We start from the raw sequence: 12374 nt of genomic DNA on the forward strand, positions 1-12374 counted from the left end.
GATAGCAGGTCCGGATGGCGGCAGGGCAGGCGGGATGGCACTGTCCTGCCCCACCACCCCGGGTGGCAAATAGCAGGCCCGGATGGCGGCGGGGCAGGTGGGATGGCGTTGACCCGCCCTACCTGCAGTATGCAAATTAGCCGCCATCTTTGTTGGTGGTTAATTTGCATATCACGCCGATTAGCCAATGGGAGGTGTAGCGAAGGTATGGTCAATTACCATGTTTGTCTATTATTAGATAGGATAATTAACAAATATGAAACAGTTTTAAATGGTAATATCTCTTCTTTGTTTGAGCTACCACAAAATTATTGCATGTTGCTGTAGTAAAGCACGAGTCATGCAATGGCAAACATAATTTGGGGGTTAGAGGAGCTACATTTTCTTGCTGACCTTTTCAGTATGTGCCAAGCCTATTCAGGTTGATTTGTAGCTACCCCAAATTGAGATGACATAGAGGTATGTTCACTTAGTACCATAATATTTACAGTTGGGTTAGTGTTTACTTTTAAAATGTTTTTCTTCTTTTTTTGCTTTCTTTTAATTGAAAGTTTTTAAAGTATGATATGTAAATATGCTATAATTCAAATAGAGTAACACACAGAGCTCTCTTATCCTTTATATCCGCTGCGTATTAGACCGTGAGTCAACTTGCTATCATTTTAATAACCAGCTCCTACTGATAGACATGTAGGATTTTATTTCTCTCTTTTAGCATGTATAGTGAACAGGGACAGTTATTCTGTAGTATTTTAAGTTCTTAATGTTATCACGAAACCAGTATCAAGATGTCACTAAAAATACATTCTTTTTTTAAAAAATATTTTTTTATTGATTTCAGAGAGGAAGGGAGAAAGAGAAACATCAGTGATGAGAATGAATCATTGATTGTCTGCCTCCTGCACACCCCCCACCGGGGACCGAGCCCACAACCCGGCATGTGCCCTTGACCGGAATCGAACCCAGGACCCTTTAGTCTGCAGGCCAGTGCTCTGTCCACTGAGCCAAACCAGCTAGGGCTAAAAATACATTCTTTAGAAACAAATTACTTTCTTCTCTTTTTGAAGTTCAGTTTTTATCTTAGATTATTCTACTTTGTCCAAATTCTAATCATATTTCTTGCTGTTGGCTATTTAGAGCAAATGTGAAGCTTGAATTGAAGCTAATACCTTGCAGATATATTCATAAATAATCTGATGAAATAAATGATAAATGGATTGCTTTAAAGTACATGAACCTTGTTAGGTATCAACTTTCTCATGCTTTTTAGGGACATAAAGATCTTTTTTTTTTTTAATATATTTTATTGATTTTTTACAGAGAGGAAGGGAGAGGGATAGAGAGTTAGAAACATCAATGGGAGAGAAACATCGATCAGCTGCCTCCTGCACACTCCCCACTGGGGATGTGCCCGCAACCAAGGTACATGCCCCTGACCGGAATCGAACCTGGGACCTTTCAGTCCGCAGGCTGATGCTCCATCCACTGAGCCAAACCAGCTAGGGCCATAAAGATCTTTTTTTAAATGTACAGGTAAAATTCTAGTATGTACATCTAAATCTTAAAGGACTTATCATGACTTTTTAATACATTTTGAATTGCAAGCTTGGAGATGGGGGATATGTAGATTACAGTATATATTATATACAGGTTAGAAAACTTTTTCCCCCACTTATATGTGGAATCTAATGAACAAAATAAACTGACAAACAAAATAGATCCAGAGATATGAAAGCTTGCAACAGACTGAGGACTCCCTGAGAGGAAGGAGGAGAGAAGAGATCAACCAAAGAAACTATATGCATGCATACGTAACCCATGGACACAGACAGCAGTGGGATGAAGGCCTTGGGAGGGGACGGGAGTGGAGATGTCCCTCCTGTTGCCCCATTGCCCCCCTCCACCCTTAAAAAACTTTTTAAATTGCTAACATTGAATACTGGAGGGAATGAGAATTGTTAAAAGGGGATACTTGCCTGTTAAAAACTAAATTATTTTTATTCTTTTTACTCTGTTTGAATTTTGAATTTGTAGTCTAAGTAAATAGAAATATTTTTCAAAATATGGAAGTTTTATTTACTTTTTTACCTTGGAAAAAGAGTACTTCATGCTTTAGCATTTACGGTCTGGTTGCAGCAGTCGGACTCATAGTCTCAGATCCATTCCTGATGAGTGGATGCCTGAAGCATAGATAAAAAGGAAACAAGGACCTTATCAAGTGGGATTCATATAAGATCCTAATATTCTTGCCCTGGCTAGTGTGGCTCAATTGGTTGAGCATTGTCCCATACACCAAAAGGTCGCTGCTTTAATTCCTGGTCAGGGCACATACCCAGGTTTTGGGTTCAATAGCCAATCAGTGTTTCTCTCTTTCCTCTCTCCCTCTCCCTCACCCTTTTCTCTCTAAAATCAATAAAAAACATATTTTTTAAAAAAAGATCCTAATATTCTTGACCAATGTTTTATAAGCATACTTGGTAAGTTACTTTAAAGTATATGTGGGATTTCCACTTCTGACATTTTGGCAGAATGTAAAACCTTAGAATTCTGGATAAAATATGTATAGCTATTTCTTTTAAATGTGTAGCTTGATTCCAAGTCTTGTGTTTTTTTCTCTACGTTTTGCTAAATATTTTAGACATATAGGTAAAGCTACTTTGATCAGACTTTCAAGTCAAAAGTTTAGATATCTAAGTATTTGGGAAAAGCTAAAGGTAATTATAAGTCATTGCTTATATATTATAGGCAGTTCTTTTAACTAGTAATGTTTTTAGTAGAATTACTGATTTCTTTTTCATGTTGTTTTATCAGAGCAAGATATGTGAATTATATTAAAACATCAGAAGTGGTCAGACTGCCCTATCCTCTTCAAATGAAATCTTCAGGCCCACCTTCTTACTTTATTAAAAGGGAATCATGGGGCTGGACAGACTTTCTGATGAACCCAATGGTATGTATCAGGTTATAACAAAGTATCTTTACTAATCTCTAATTTGCTTCTAAGCAGTTGAAAACTTTTAACCCCTATGAGATAGAAAGCTGACATCAGATTGTTGGATGAAAGTGTAATTAGTGGATTTCAGGAAAACAGTGTCTTGGGAATATATAATAAGAATTGCATAAAAAAAAAAAAAAGAATTGCATGGTAGATATGACATTGAAATTCCTGGTCAGGGCACATACCCAGGTTGTGGGTTCAATCCCCTGTCTGAGCACGCTTGTGGGAGGTAACCAGTATTTCTCTCTCTCTCTCTCTCTCTCTCTCTCTCTCTCAAAAAAAATTAAGAAAAAAACACTAATAGAGTACATTCTTTAGAGATAAATTGACTTTTTTTGCTGCTTTTGAAAGTTGAGTTATTGTTAGAATTGTCTAAGTTTTGATCGTTCTTTGCTGATAGCTATTTAGATTACAAATAGGAATGTTTGGGGCTTTACATCCTCTAGAGAGGAATAAATTAGTACCTGGAATTTCCTATCAGGGATAAAGAAACAGAAGGATAGAATAGATAGGAGAAATCAGCAATGAGACTTCATGTTCCAGTTTCTCTCTCCCTCCCTCCCTCCCTTCCTTCCTTCCTTCCTTCCTTCCTTCCTCTCTCTCTCTTTCTTTCTTCTTCTTCTTCTTTTTTTTTATTGATTTGAGAGAGAGACAGACATTGATCTGTTGTTCCACTCATTGATGTTTTCATTGGTTGATTCTAGTATGTTCCCTGACTGGGGACTGAACCCACAACCTTGGTGTATTGGGACAATGCTCCAACTGAGCTACCCGGCCAGGGCTATATTCTGATTTCTGAAATTCATGGAAGCATATCCAAAGCTATAAGCTTCTAGGACATCTTTTGAATTGATTTGCTAAAGTAGGTGCCTAGAAATATATTGCTCTAGAGGGTGTACATTAATGAGAGGTACATTATAGTTTTTTCTCCAAGAACCGCAAAGTCATCTGGAAAGAGCAGCCCGGCTGGCTATCAGGATCACCAGTCCCAGTGCCTGACTACAGATTGAAGAGAGTGAACAGATAGTTCTGTTTGCAAACTATTTGTGTTAACTAAAGCTATAAACTACAAAATGGTAGATGGCACAAACTCAAAGTAAGGTGTCTATAAAATCCAAACACATACGTATAAATAAAGCTTTTATATTCTGCAACAGTCAGACATTTAAGACTACCTTGCTATCAACAGAACTGGTTCAGGAGAATTGAGTTGGTTGCTACTAGTTTTATTCTATACTAGGGGCCCAGTGCATGAATTTGTGCACCTTGCAACGAACTGTGGGCCGCGAGGCTGCGGTGGGCACAGGGGTGGGTCTTGGCCCATCCTCCGCCCGGCCCCTCCCGCCATGGCCCCCAGTCCCCTGTCTGCTGGCAGCCCCGCTCCCACTGCCACCACTCCCATACGGTGACGGCACCGGCGCTGTCAGTGGTTGTGAGCGGTGGCTGCTGCCCCAATCGCCCCTCAGGAGCAGGGGAAGGTGGAGAAGCCCTGAGGGGTGATTGGGACCTGCAGCCGCTGCTCTCACTTCTGATGGCGCCGAGCGATCAGGGCTGGATGTGACCAGCGGCACCGGCAGCAGGTGCAAGTGGGGCTGGCGCCACCAGCAGGCGCAAGCACCTGGCGGGATCGTAGCACACGGGAGCAAAGAATTTTCAGTAAACACCAGAGGCTTGCCCCAATGACAGCAACTGGCGCTCCGCCGTGGTCTGGCACTCCCGCTCACCTGCTCCACCGTGGCCGATGCCCGCCATGTCCTGCATGCGCCCCCTGGTGGTCAGTGCATGTCATAGTGACCAGTTGTTCGCTTGTTCTGCTGTTTGGTCTGTTTGCATATTAGGGTTTTATATATATAGATACAACATTTAAATCTTTAATTTTATCATTGATTAGGTGCAGATTTTGTTCTGTTAAGTCAGCAGTTCTCAACCTGTGGGTCACGACCCCTTTGGGGGTCGAATGACCCTTTCACAGGGGTCGCCTAAGACCATCGGAAAACACATATATAATTACATATTGTTTTTGTGATTAATCACTATACTTTAATTATGTTCAGTTTGTAACAATGAAAATACATCCTGCATATCAGATATTTACATTATGATTCATAACAGTAGCAAAGTTACAGTTATGAAGTAGCAACGAAAATAATTTTATGGTTGGTGGTCACCACAACATGAGGAACTGTGTTAAAGGGTCGCGGCATTAGGAAGGTTGAGAACCACTGTGTTAAGTGGAAAGAAATGTTTTCTGATTTTTTTTTTCCCTCACAGGTTATGATGATGGTTCTTCCATTGTTGATATTTGTACTTCTGCCCAAAGTAGTCAACACAAGTGATCCTGACATGAGACGGGTAAGATGATTGCCTAGCTGTGGGTTTTTGAACCATATTCTGATGCCTGGTCCATCTGTTGTGGCTGGATGGCTTGGATCTTTCAGCTTTATCCTAATTCCCAAGCCAAATTCATCTAGAGGTGGTGCTAATACAGTATTATGTTCCTGGCATTTAGATAGTCATTACCATTGCACCAGATAAATTTAGTTGTTTATGCTTAATAAAGGCTGGTGTATTTTCATATAGCTCAAACATTCTACTTAGTATTAGACTTTGTGCCTCACATGTTATAAATTTGAAATATGTTATAATCCTGGTACACCTAACCCAAACATTTTACAAAATGATAACTTCCTATATTCTATTTTTACTTTACAAAACTCTTTAGAATACACATTTAGTTTATGTGTTCAGACACATGAAAGAAATTTGAATAGACCAAGGGAGAAAAATAGAAAAGTGGCTTTCAGACCTTGTATCACAAAACTGGACTGGGGAGAGGAGTTGCCAAGTTGGATGCTTCAAGTTTAGTGCCACAGCTTTGTCTCTTTAAAATTGGCTTCCATATAAAATCTTCAGTTTTTTAAAAATCATTGTCCATTCTTCCACTTAAAACAATCAATAAATATCTTCTTAGTTCCAAGTTTTCCCATTATAATTAATGTATTAATGTGTTGACATCTTATTCATTGCTGAAAAACATTTACTAATCAATTCTAGGTTCTTGGTACTGAAGAATATGCAAATGAATTATTATGTCATCCCTGTCATCAATAAGTTCATAATCCAGTTAAATGTAGTATAGGAAATAGAATGGATTTGTAAAAAATTCTTCTTGCTAAGATAAACATAAAATAAATAAAAATGTCTGCTGAGATAAGTTCTGTAGAAGGTGAGGCATTTTATTCCAAGCTGGAATGACAGAAAAAGCTTCGTGGAAAAAGAAAGCTTTATAATGTTTCATAATGTTGTATTGCTAAATTTTGGCATCTCTGCTTCAGTGTTGGCCAGAAAGTGTACATCCTATACAATCCTTGTATCTGTTAAGCCAGTTAACTCTCTGTGGCATCAACAGAGGCAGCATTAGAAGTCACATGGGATTAAAAATTCATTTACTTGCAAAGTACTTTGCACATGGTGAGCAATATAAAAAGTTGTTCATTCAAGAGCTTCAGGTGTGCTCCCTCTCCCAGGAGCATGCCTGTGCCTTTCCCTTCACCCTCTTCTCTCTTCAGGCATGCATCTTCTAAACTCTAAGGGTCCCCATGAGACTTGCAACCAGGGGAGCAATGGTCAGTGGCAGCTCATGCTGGGCTAATCCCCTGAACCTGTCTCCAAGGCCCCCTTTTTTCTGACTTCTCAGTGGGCCAAAGCAGCCCTGCCTAGGCTCCCCTGTTGCTTCTTCTGTCCTAAGCTATTCCTTGTTTCACTGTCCCAGCTTTCATAAACATAACCTCAGAATAAAAACAAAAAGAGCTTCAGAATTGAATGGATTAAAAAATAGAGTTGATCCCTAACTGGTTTGGCTTAGTGGATAGAGCATCGGCCTGTGGACTGAAGGGTCCCAGGTTCGATTCCGGTCAAGGGCACTTGCCCAGGTTGTGGGCTCGATCCCCAATGTGGGGCGTGCAGGAGGCAGCCAATCAGTGATTCTCTTTCATCATTGATGTTTCATCTTTCCCACTCCCTTCCTCTTTGAAACAATAAAGACATATTTTTAAAAAATAGAGTTGATATATTTTTGCAGGGACTCAAGAATTATTATCATATACATTTAATTCTTGATTATTAGGACACATTAACATATTTGATTTATATTTATAATGTTTCTTTTCCTGACCTTATTTGTAAAAGCACTTTCTCCTTGAAAACCTATGTATATAAATTCTTCCTTTGGGGAGAAAGTCCAAGCTAATACCCAAAAGTTATTAAATTTTAAGTGATAGATAATATAATATTTGCTATTTTTTTCATGTCTGAACTAATACAGTGTTAAGTTCACTTTTGGAATGTCACATAAAATTCAAATGAATCAGACATTATATTAATACTGCGAAAGTGGAACAGTACTTTGTGGGTTTTGGCTTAATAAAGGGGAAGACAAACCTCAAAATAAAAGTGTCAGACCCTTATCCTGTCCTGCCAGTAACTTGTTTGTAGCATTTGTGTTGCTTGCTTTGGATGTTATAGTTGAGGTCACCCAGGTCATATGGCATAAATGTATTACTAAGGGCCTTAGGAATAAAGTCTTAGAAATACTGCTGTTCTCTTCCAAATTATGCTGATACCTTGATAGATAATTAAAAATTGATGTTCTGGTTATATGTATCTAAAGAAAGCATGAGTTTAAAAAACACATGTCAAAACAATAAAAAGCATTGTAATCAGAAAACAAATAAGGTGGCAGGAATATGATTACATATGTCCATTATCAGAGGAAATGCCTTTTATAAAAACACTAGGGGTCCAGTGCACGAATTAGTGCACCTTGAAAGGAACTGTGGGCTGCGAGGCTGCGGTGGGCACAGGGGCGGATCTTGGCCCATCCTCTGCGCCTCCTCCCAGCCCCTCCCACCGCGGCCCTGGTCCCCTGTCTGCCAGCAACCCTGCTCCTGCCACCACCACTCCCACGCGCTGACGGTGCCAGTTCTGCTCACACCCACTGATGGCGCGGAGCGATTGGGGCCGGTGCCGTTAGCGGGTGCAAGCAGTGGCTGCTGCCCCTATCGCCCCTAAGGAGCAGGGGGGTATGGAGAAGCCCTCAGGGGCAATTGGGGCCAGCAGTTGCTGCTTGCACCCACTGACAGCACCAAGGGATTGGGACTGGCGCCCGGTGCCGGCAGTGGGTGTGAGCGGGGCCGTCATCGGCAGTGGGTGCAAGAGGTGGCTGCCCGCCCTGATCGCCCCTCAGGAGCAGGGGAAGGTGGAGAAGCCCTGAGGGGCGATCGGGGCCAGCAGCTGCCACTCGCACCCACTCACGGCGCCGAGTGATCAGGACTAGTGCCAGGCACCAGCAGTGGGTGCGGGCACCGGGTTGGACCGCCGTGTGCAGGAGCAAAGAATTTTCAGTAACCACCAGAGTCTCGCCCTTGATTACAGCGACCGGCGCCCCACCTTGGTCTGGCACCCCCGCTCACCTGCTCGACTATCCTGCCACGGCCGATGCCCGCCATGTTGCGTGCTCTGCCACTTGCTGCCAACGCCTGCCATGTTCCGTGCGTGCCCCCTGGTGGTCCGCGCATGTCATAGCGACTGGTTGTTTGGTTGTTTGGTTGTTCTGCCATTTGGTCTATTTGCATATTAGCCTTTTATTATATAGGAAGGATAAGTTGAGTCAGACCCTAGGCAAGCATTTATTGGACATTTACTAAGGATCAAAATGCATCTATAATAATAAAGGGGTAATATGCTAATTAGACCAGATGTCATTGCAGACAAAGCCAGGGCTGGAGCGAAGTTGCCTGGGTCCCGGGTGCCTGCCAGCAGCTGGAGGGAAGCCGCCTGTGTCCCAGGTGCCTGATCGAAGCCGGAGCCGGCATCCGGGGGGGAGGGAAGGCCTACTCTTGCACGGATTTTCGTGCATCGGGCCCCTAGTAGTGGTATAAAGGAGGCACGAAACATGGTTTCTGAAGTGCTTTTGGATATGACAGTGCATCATTGCTTAGAACCAGTGCCTTTCACTTGTTCTACTCCTCTCCTTCTTCCTTCATGGAAGTGTCAGTTGTTCAGTGACCCCAGGGATCCCTGTGCCTTTCATGCCATTATGCTTTCTCTTCCTGCAGGAGATGGAGCAGTCGATGAATATGCTGAATTCCAACCATGAACTGCCTGATGTTTCTGAGTTCATGACAAGACTCTTCTCTTCAAAATCATCCGGCAAGTCTAGCAGCAGCAGCAGTAAAACAGGCAAAAGTGGGGCTGGTAAAAGGAGGTAGTTGGGCAGTCCAGAGCTGGCATTTGCACAAACACGGCAACACTGGGTGACATTCAAGTCTTGAGGGAAAACCATGTGAAGCAACTACTGTAAACTTGAGTCATCCTTAAAGTTGATCTCCTATAACTGTTGTGTGTGATAACTCTTCAGTACATGTTTTGAACTTGGTACACAAGAAAACCCAGCTTTTATCCTTGTGTGAGGTCAATGTTGATGTCACTGAATTAATTACAGTGCCCTATAGTAAATGACATTAATAAATTATATGAAGTACTATACATTATGTATATTAAAATGTCTTAACCCAGAGATAAAATTATCGTGTCATTTTTTCCACTTAATGTTTCTTTTATTCCTGTAAGTTTTCTTCTGTCTTTCATTATCTGAGGCTTGAAGTTGATCCTTTCTATTTAAAAAGAAGTGGTTGATATTTTTAGAACAGCGTACACCATGTTCTTTTATCCAGATCCTTCAAAATTCTCAGCTCTTCCTGCCATTTAGCATACCCTGATGATTGAGGTAAAACCACGCGTTCCTGATGTACTTTCAGTTTTTATTATTATAGTTCGTTTCAGAGTATGGAAATATGAATTAGAATACATGTTATGATTTTTAAATTCTGCTTACCAACTAAGGTATTCATTATTGAGTATCAGCTTTGTGCTGTGATTGATTCAAGGTGCCTGTCTCAACAGAGTTTACCACGAAGAGAAGAAGCACAGCTAGTAATAGGGAGTGAATGGCCAGGGGAAGGAAACGCAGCAGTAGGAGAGCCTTCTAGAGTCTGAGGATAGAAAACCACCCTTAGAACTTCATGTAATATTGGTGGTATAGCACAGGTAGCTTTTCAATTTCCTCATCTCTCCATCTCTGATTCTCAAGAGTTGTTGGAATATAAATTACTATTTTCCAATCAGGGGTATCTCAAAAACTTACTATTTAAATAAGTTACAAAAATTTCACACCTTTTCTTATGGGTTGTTTTAATTAAAGAGGAACTCTGAGGCTATCATATTGCTTCTAGTAGAGGGCTCCTGTCCTCTCCTGTGTTAAAGACCTCCCCTATTGCTTTTTTTCAGGTTATTAAATCAGCAAAACACAACAAAAAAGATTGGTTACAAACGTTCATTTTCCCTTTTGTAATAGGTGCCATTGTTCATTTTGAAATGAGGTACGTAAGTTTTCTTTTAAAGAAATAAGTCCCAATTCAGGATATTTACATTATATAAAGGAGGAACCATATCTCTGTTTGTATTATAACATTAAAGTAACCAAACTGGTTATTTTATGAATGATTAATGTGAGAACTAGGTCTTTTAAATAGGGTAATTTATTGAAAATAAAATATCAGAACACTAGTTAAGTGAAAGTTATAATTTAAAGTAGAAAGTATATAGTAGTAAGAGTCATAGTTATATGACCAGAAGTCATCTTGAAAAAATTTAAAAATCACATTGTCAGAATTTGTATATGAAATCCCTAATGACTTATGACAAAGAAATTAGAAAGCACTTCCAAGGAAATTACCATTTTCAAGTGTTAATGAAGAATCTATGTGTGGTTATTTTACATAGATTCTAACACCATCTGAATATTATATATATACATATATATATGTATGTACATACATATATATCCCTTACGTTGCGGAATGTTATTATATCACTTGCATATGAAAATCTTATCTTTGCATAGAACCTTCATCAAATGCTTAGTGTACTTACAGGTACAGAAATGATTGTATATTATTAGAAAATAGGGTTTAGTGTGAAGAGCCCCTATTGACCTGCTAACTTGCTTTGTGGCTTTGGGCAAGCCACTTTCCCTCTTTGGACCATGTCTTCTTCATTGTATGTCCAGCACTGAGCATGTAGACACACAATAAATATTTGTTCAATAAATAAATAAATGGGCCTCAAGTTTCCACATCTGTGAATTGAGGATTGGGATTCGATCTGTAAGTTCCTTTTCAGATCTAAAATTCCACTTACTTTTAACCCAGTCCTATTATTTCCTACCCTTAAGAATCATATGGTCAGTGATTAGTGCCAGCTTTCTCATTTAAAAAAAAAAATGTAGTTTTATTGATTTCAGGGAGGAAGGGAGAGGGAGAGAGAAATAGAAACATCAATGATGAGAGAATCATTGATTGGCTGCCTCCTGCATGCCACCTATTGGGGATTGAGCCTACAACCCGGGCATGTGCCCTTGACCAAAATTGAACCCTTCAGTCCTCAGGCCGATGCGCTATCCACTGAGCCAAACCGGCTAGGGCTAGGGCAGCTTTCTCATTTCCTACTTTCTTGAGTTCTTTCTGCTGTTCCCCATTTGGAGACAGAATATTATTTTGCTGTTGTTTAGGGCCTTTCTTAGGTTCAATTTACATGTAGTATCTCCTTTGAAATGTAAGCTTCGTGTTTTAAAATATTTTAAATCTACTAAATTAAACCTGGGTAGTGACTTTGCGCAAAACAACTTTTTTTTTTCTGCCCATTCTTACAAGGAAGTCCTGATGGCCCAGGATGTATTCATAGCATCCAAGTTTTGTTTTTTTTTTGTTTTTTTAAATATATGTTACTGATTTTTTACAGAGAGGAAGGGAGAAGGATAGAGAGTTAGAAACATTGATGAGAGAGAAACATTGATCAGCTGCCTCCTGCACACCCTCTACTGGGGATATGCCAGCAACCAAGGTACATGCCCTTGACCGGAATCAAACCTGGGACCCTTCAGTCCGCAGGCCGACTCTCTATCCACTGAGCCAAACTGGTTAGGGCCGTACCCAAGTTTTTAAAAAATATATTTTTATTGATTTCAGAGAGACAGGGAAAGGGAGAGAGAGATAGAAACATCAATGATGAGAATCACCAATCAGCTGCCTCCTACACCACCCACCCCCACTGGGGATCGATCTTGCAACCTGGGCATGTGTCCTGCCTGGGAATGCAATTGTGACCTCCTACTTCAAGCATGTCAAACTCAAAGGCTAACACGGGCCAAATAAACAAGGTTTAAGTTTATGTGGGTCACAAAAAAACAAAAGCTTCAATTTTCATAGAAACATAGGTTTATTTTGATAGAGACATGTTGAATACAAAGGGCTGAAAT

At 40.6% G+C, this 12374-nt stretch overlaps 1 protein-coding gene across 1 annotated transcript in view; it reads left to right on the top strand.

The window, feature by feature from the left end:
- Positions 1 to 9577, top strand: part of EMC7 (ER membrane protein complex subunit 7) — an 11260-nt gene extending 1683 nt beyond the window's left edge. Inside the window, exons 2-4 of the mRNA XM_005885756.2 lie at positions 2812 to 2950; positions 5270 to 5350; positions 9115 to 9577. Coding sequence (XP_005885818.1) covers positions 2812 to 2950; positions 5270 to 5350; positions 9115 to 9267 — 373 coding nt within the window. The 3' untranslated portion in view covers positions 9268 to 9577. The remainder of the gene's footprint in view (positions 1 to 2811; positions 2951 to 5269; positions 5351 to 9114) is intronic.
- The last annotated feature ends 2797 nt before the right edge of the window (positions 9578 to 12374 follow it).

Source organism: Myotis brandtii, unplaced genomic scaffold (assembly GCF_000412655.1).
Source record: "Myotis brandtii unplaced genomic scaffold, ASM41265v1 scaffold927, whole genome shotgun sequence".
Classification (NCBI taxonomy): domain Eukaryota; kingdom Metazoa; phylum Chordata; class Mammalia; order Chiroptera; family Vespertilionidae; genus Myotis; species Myotis brandtii.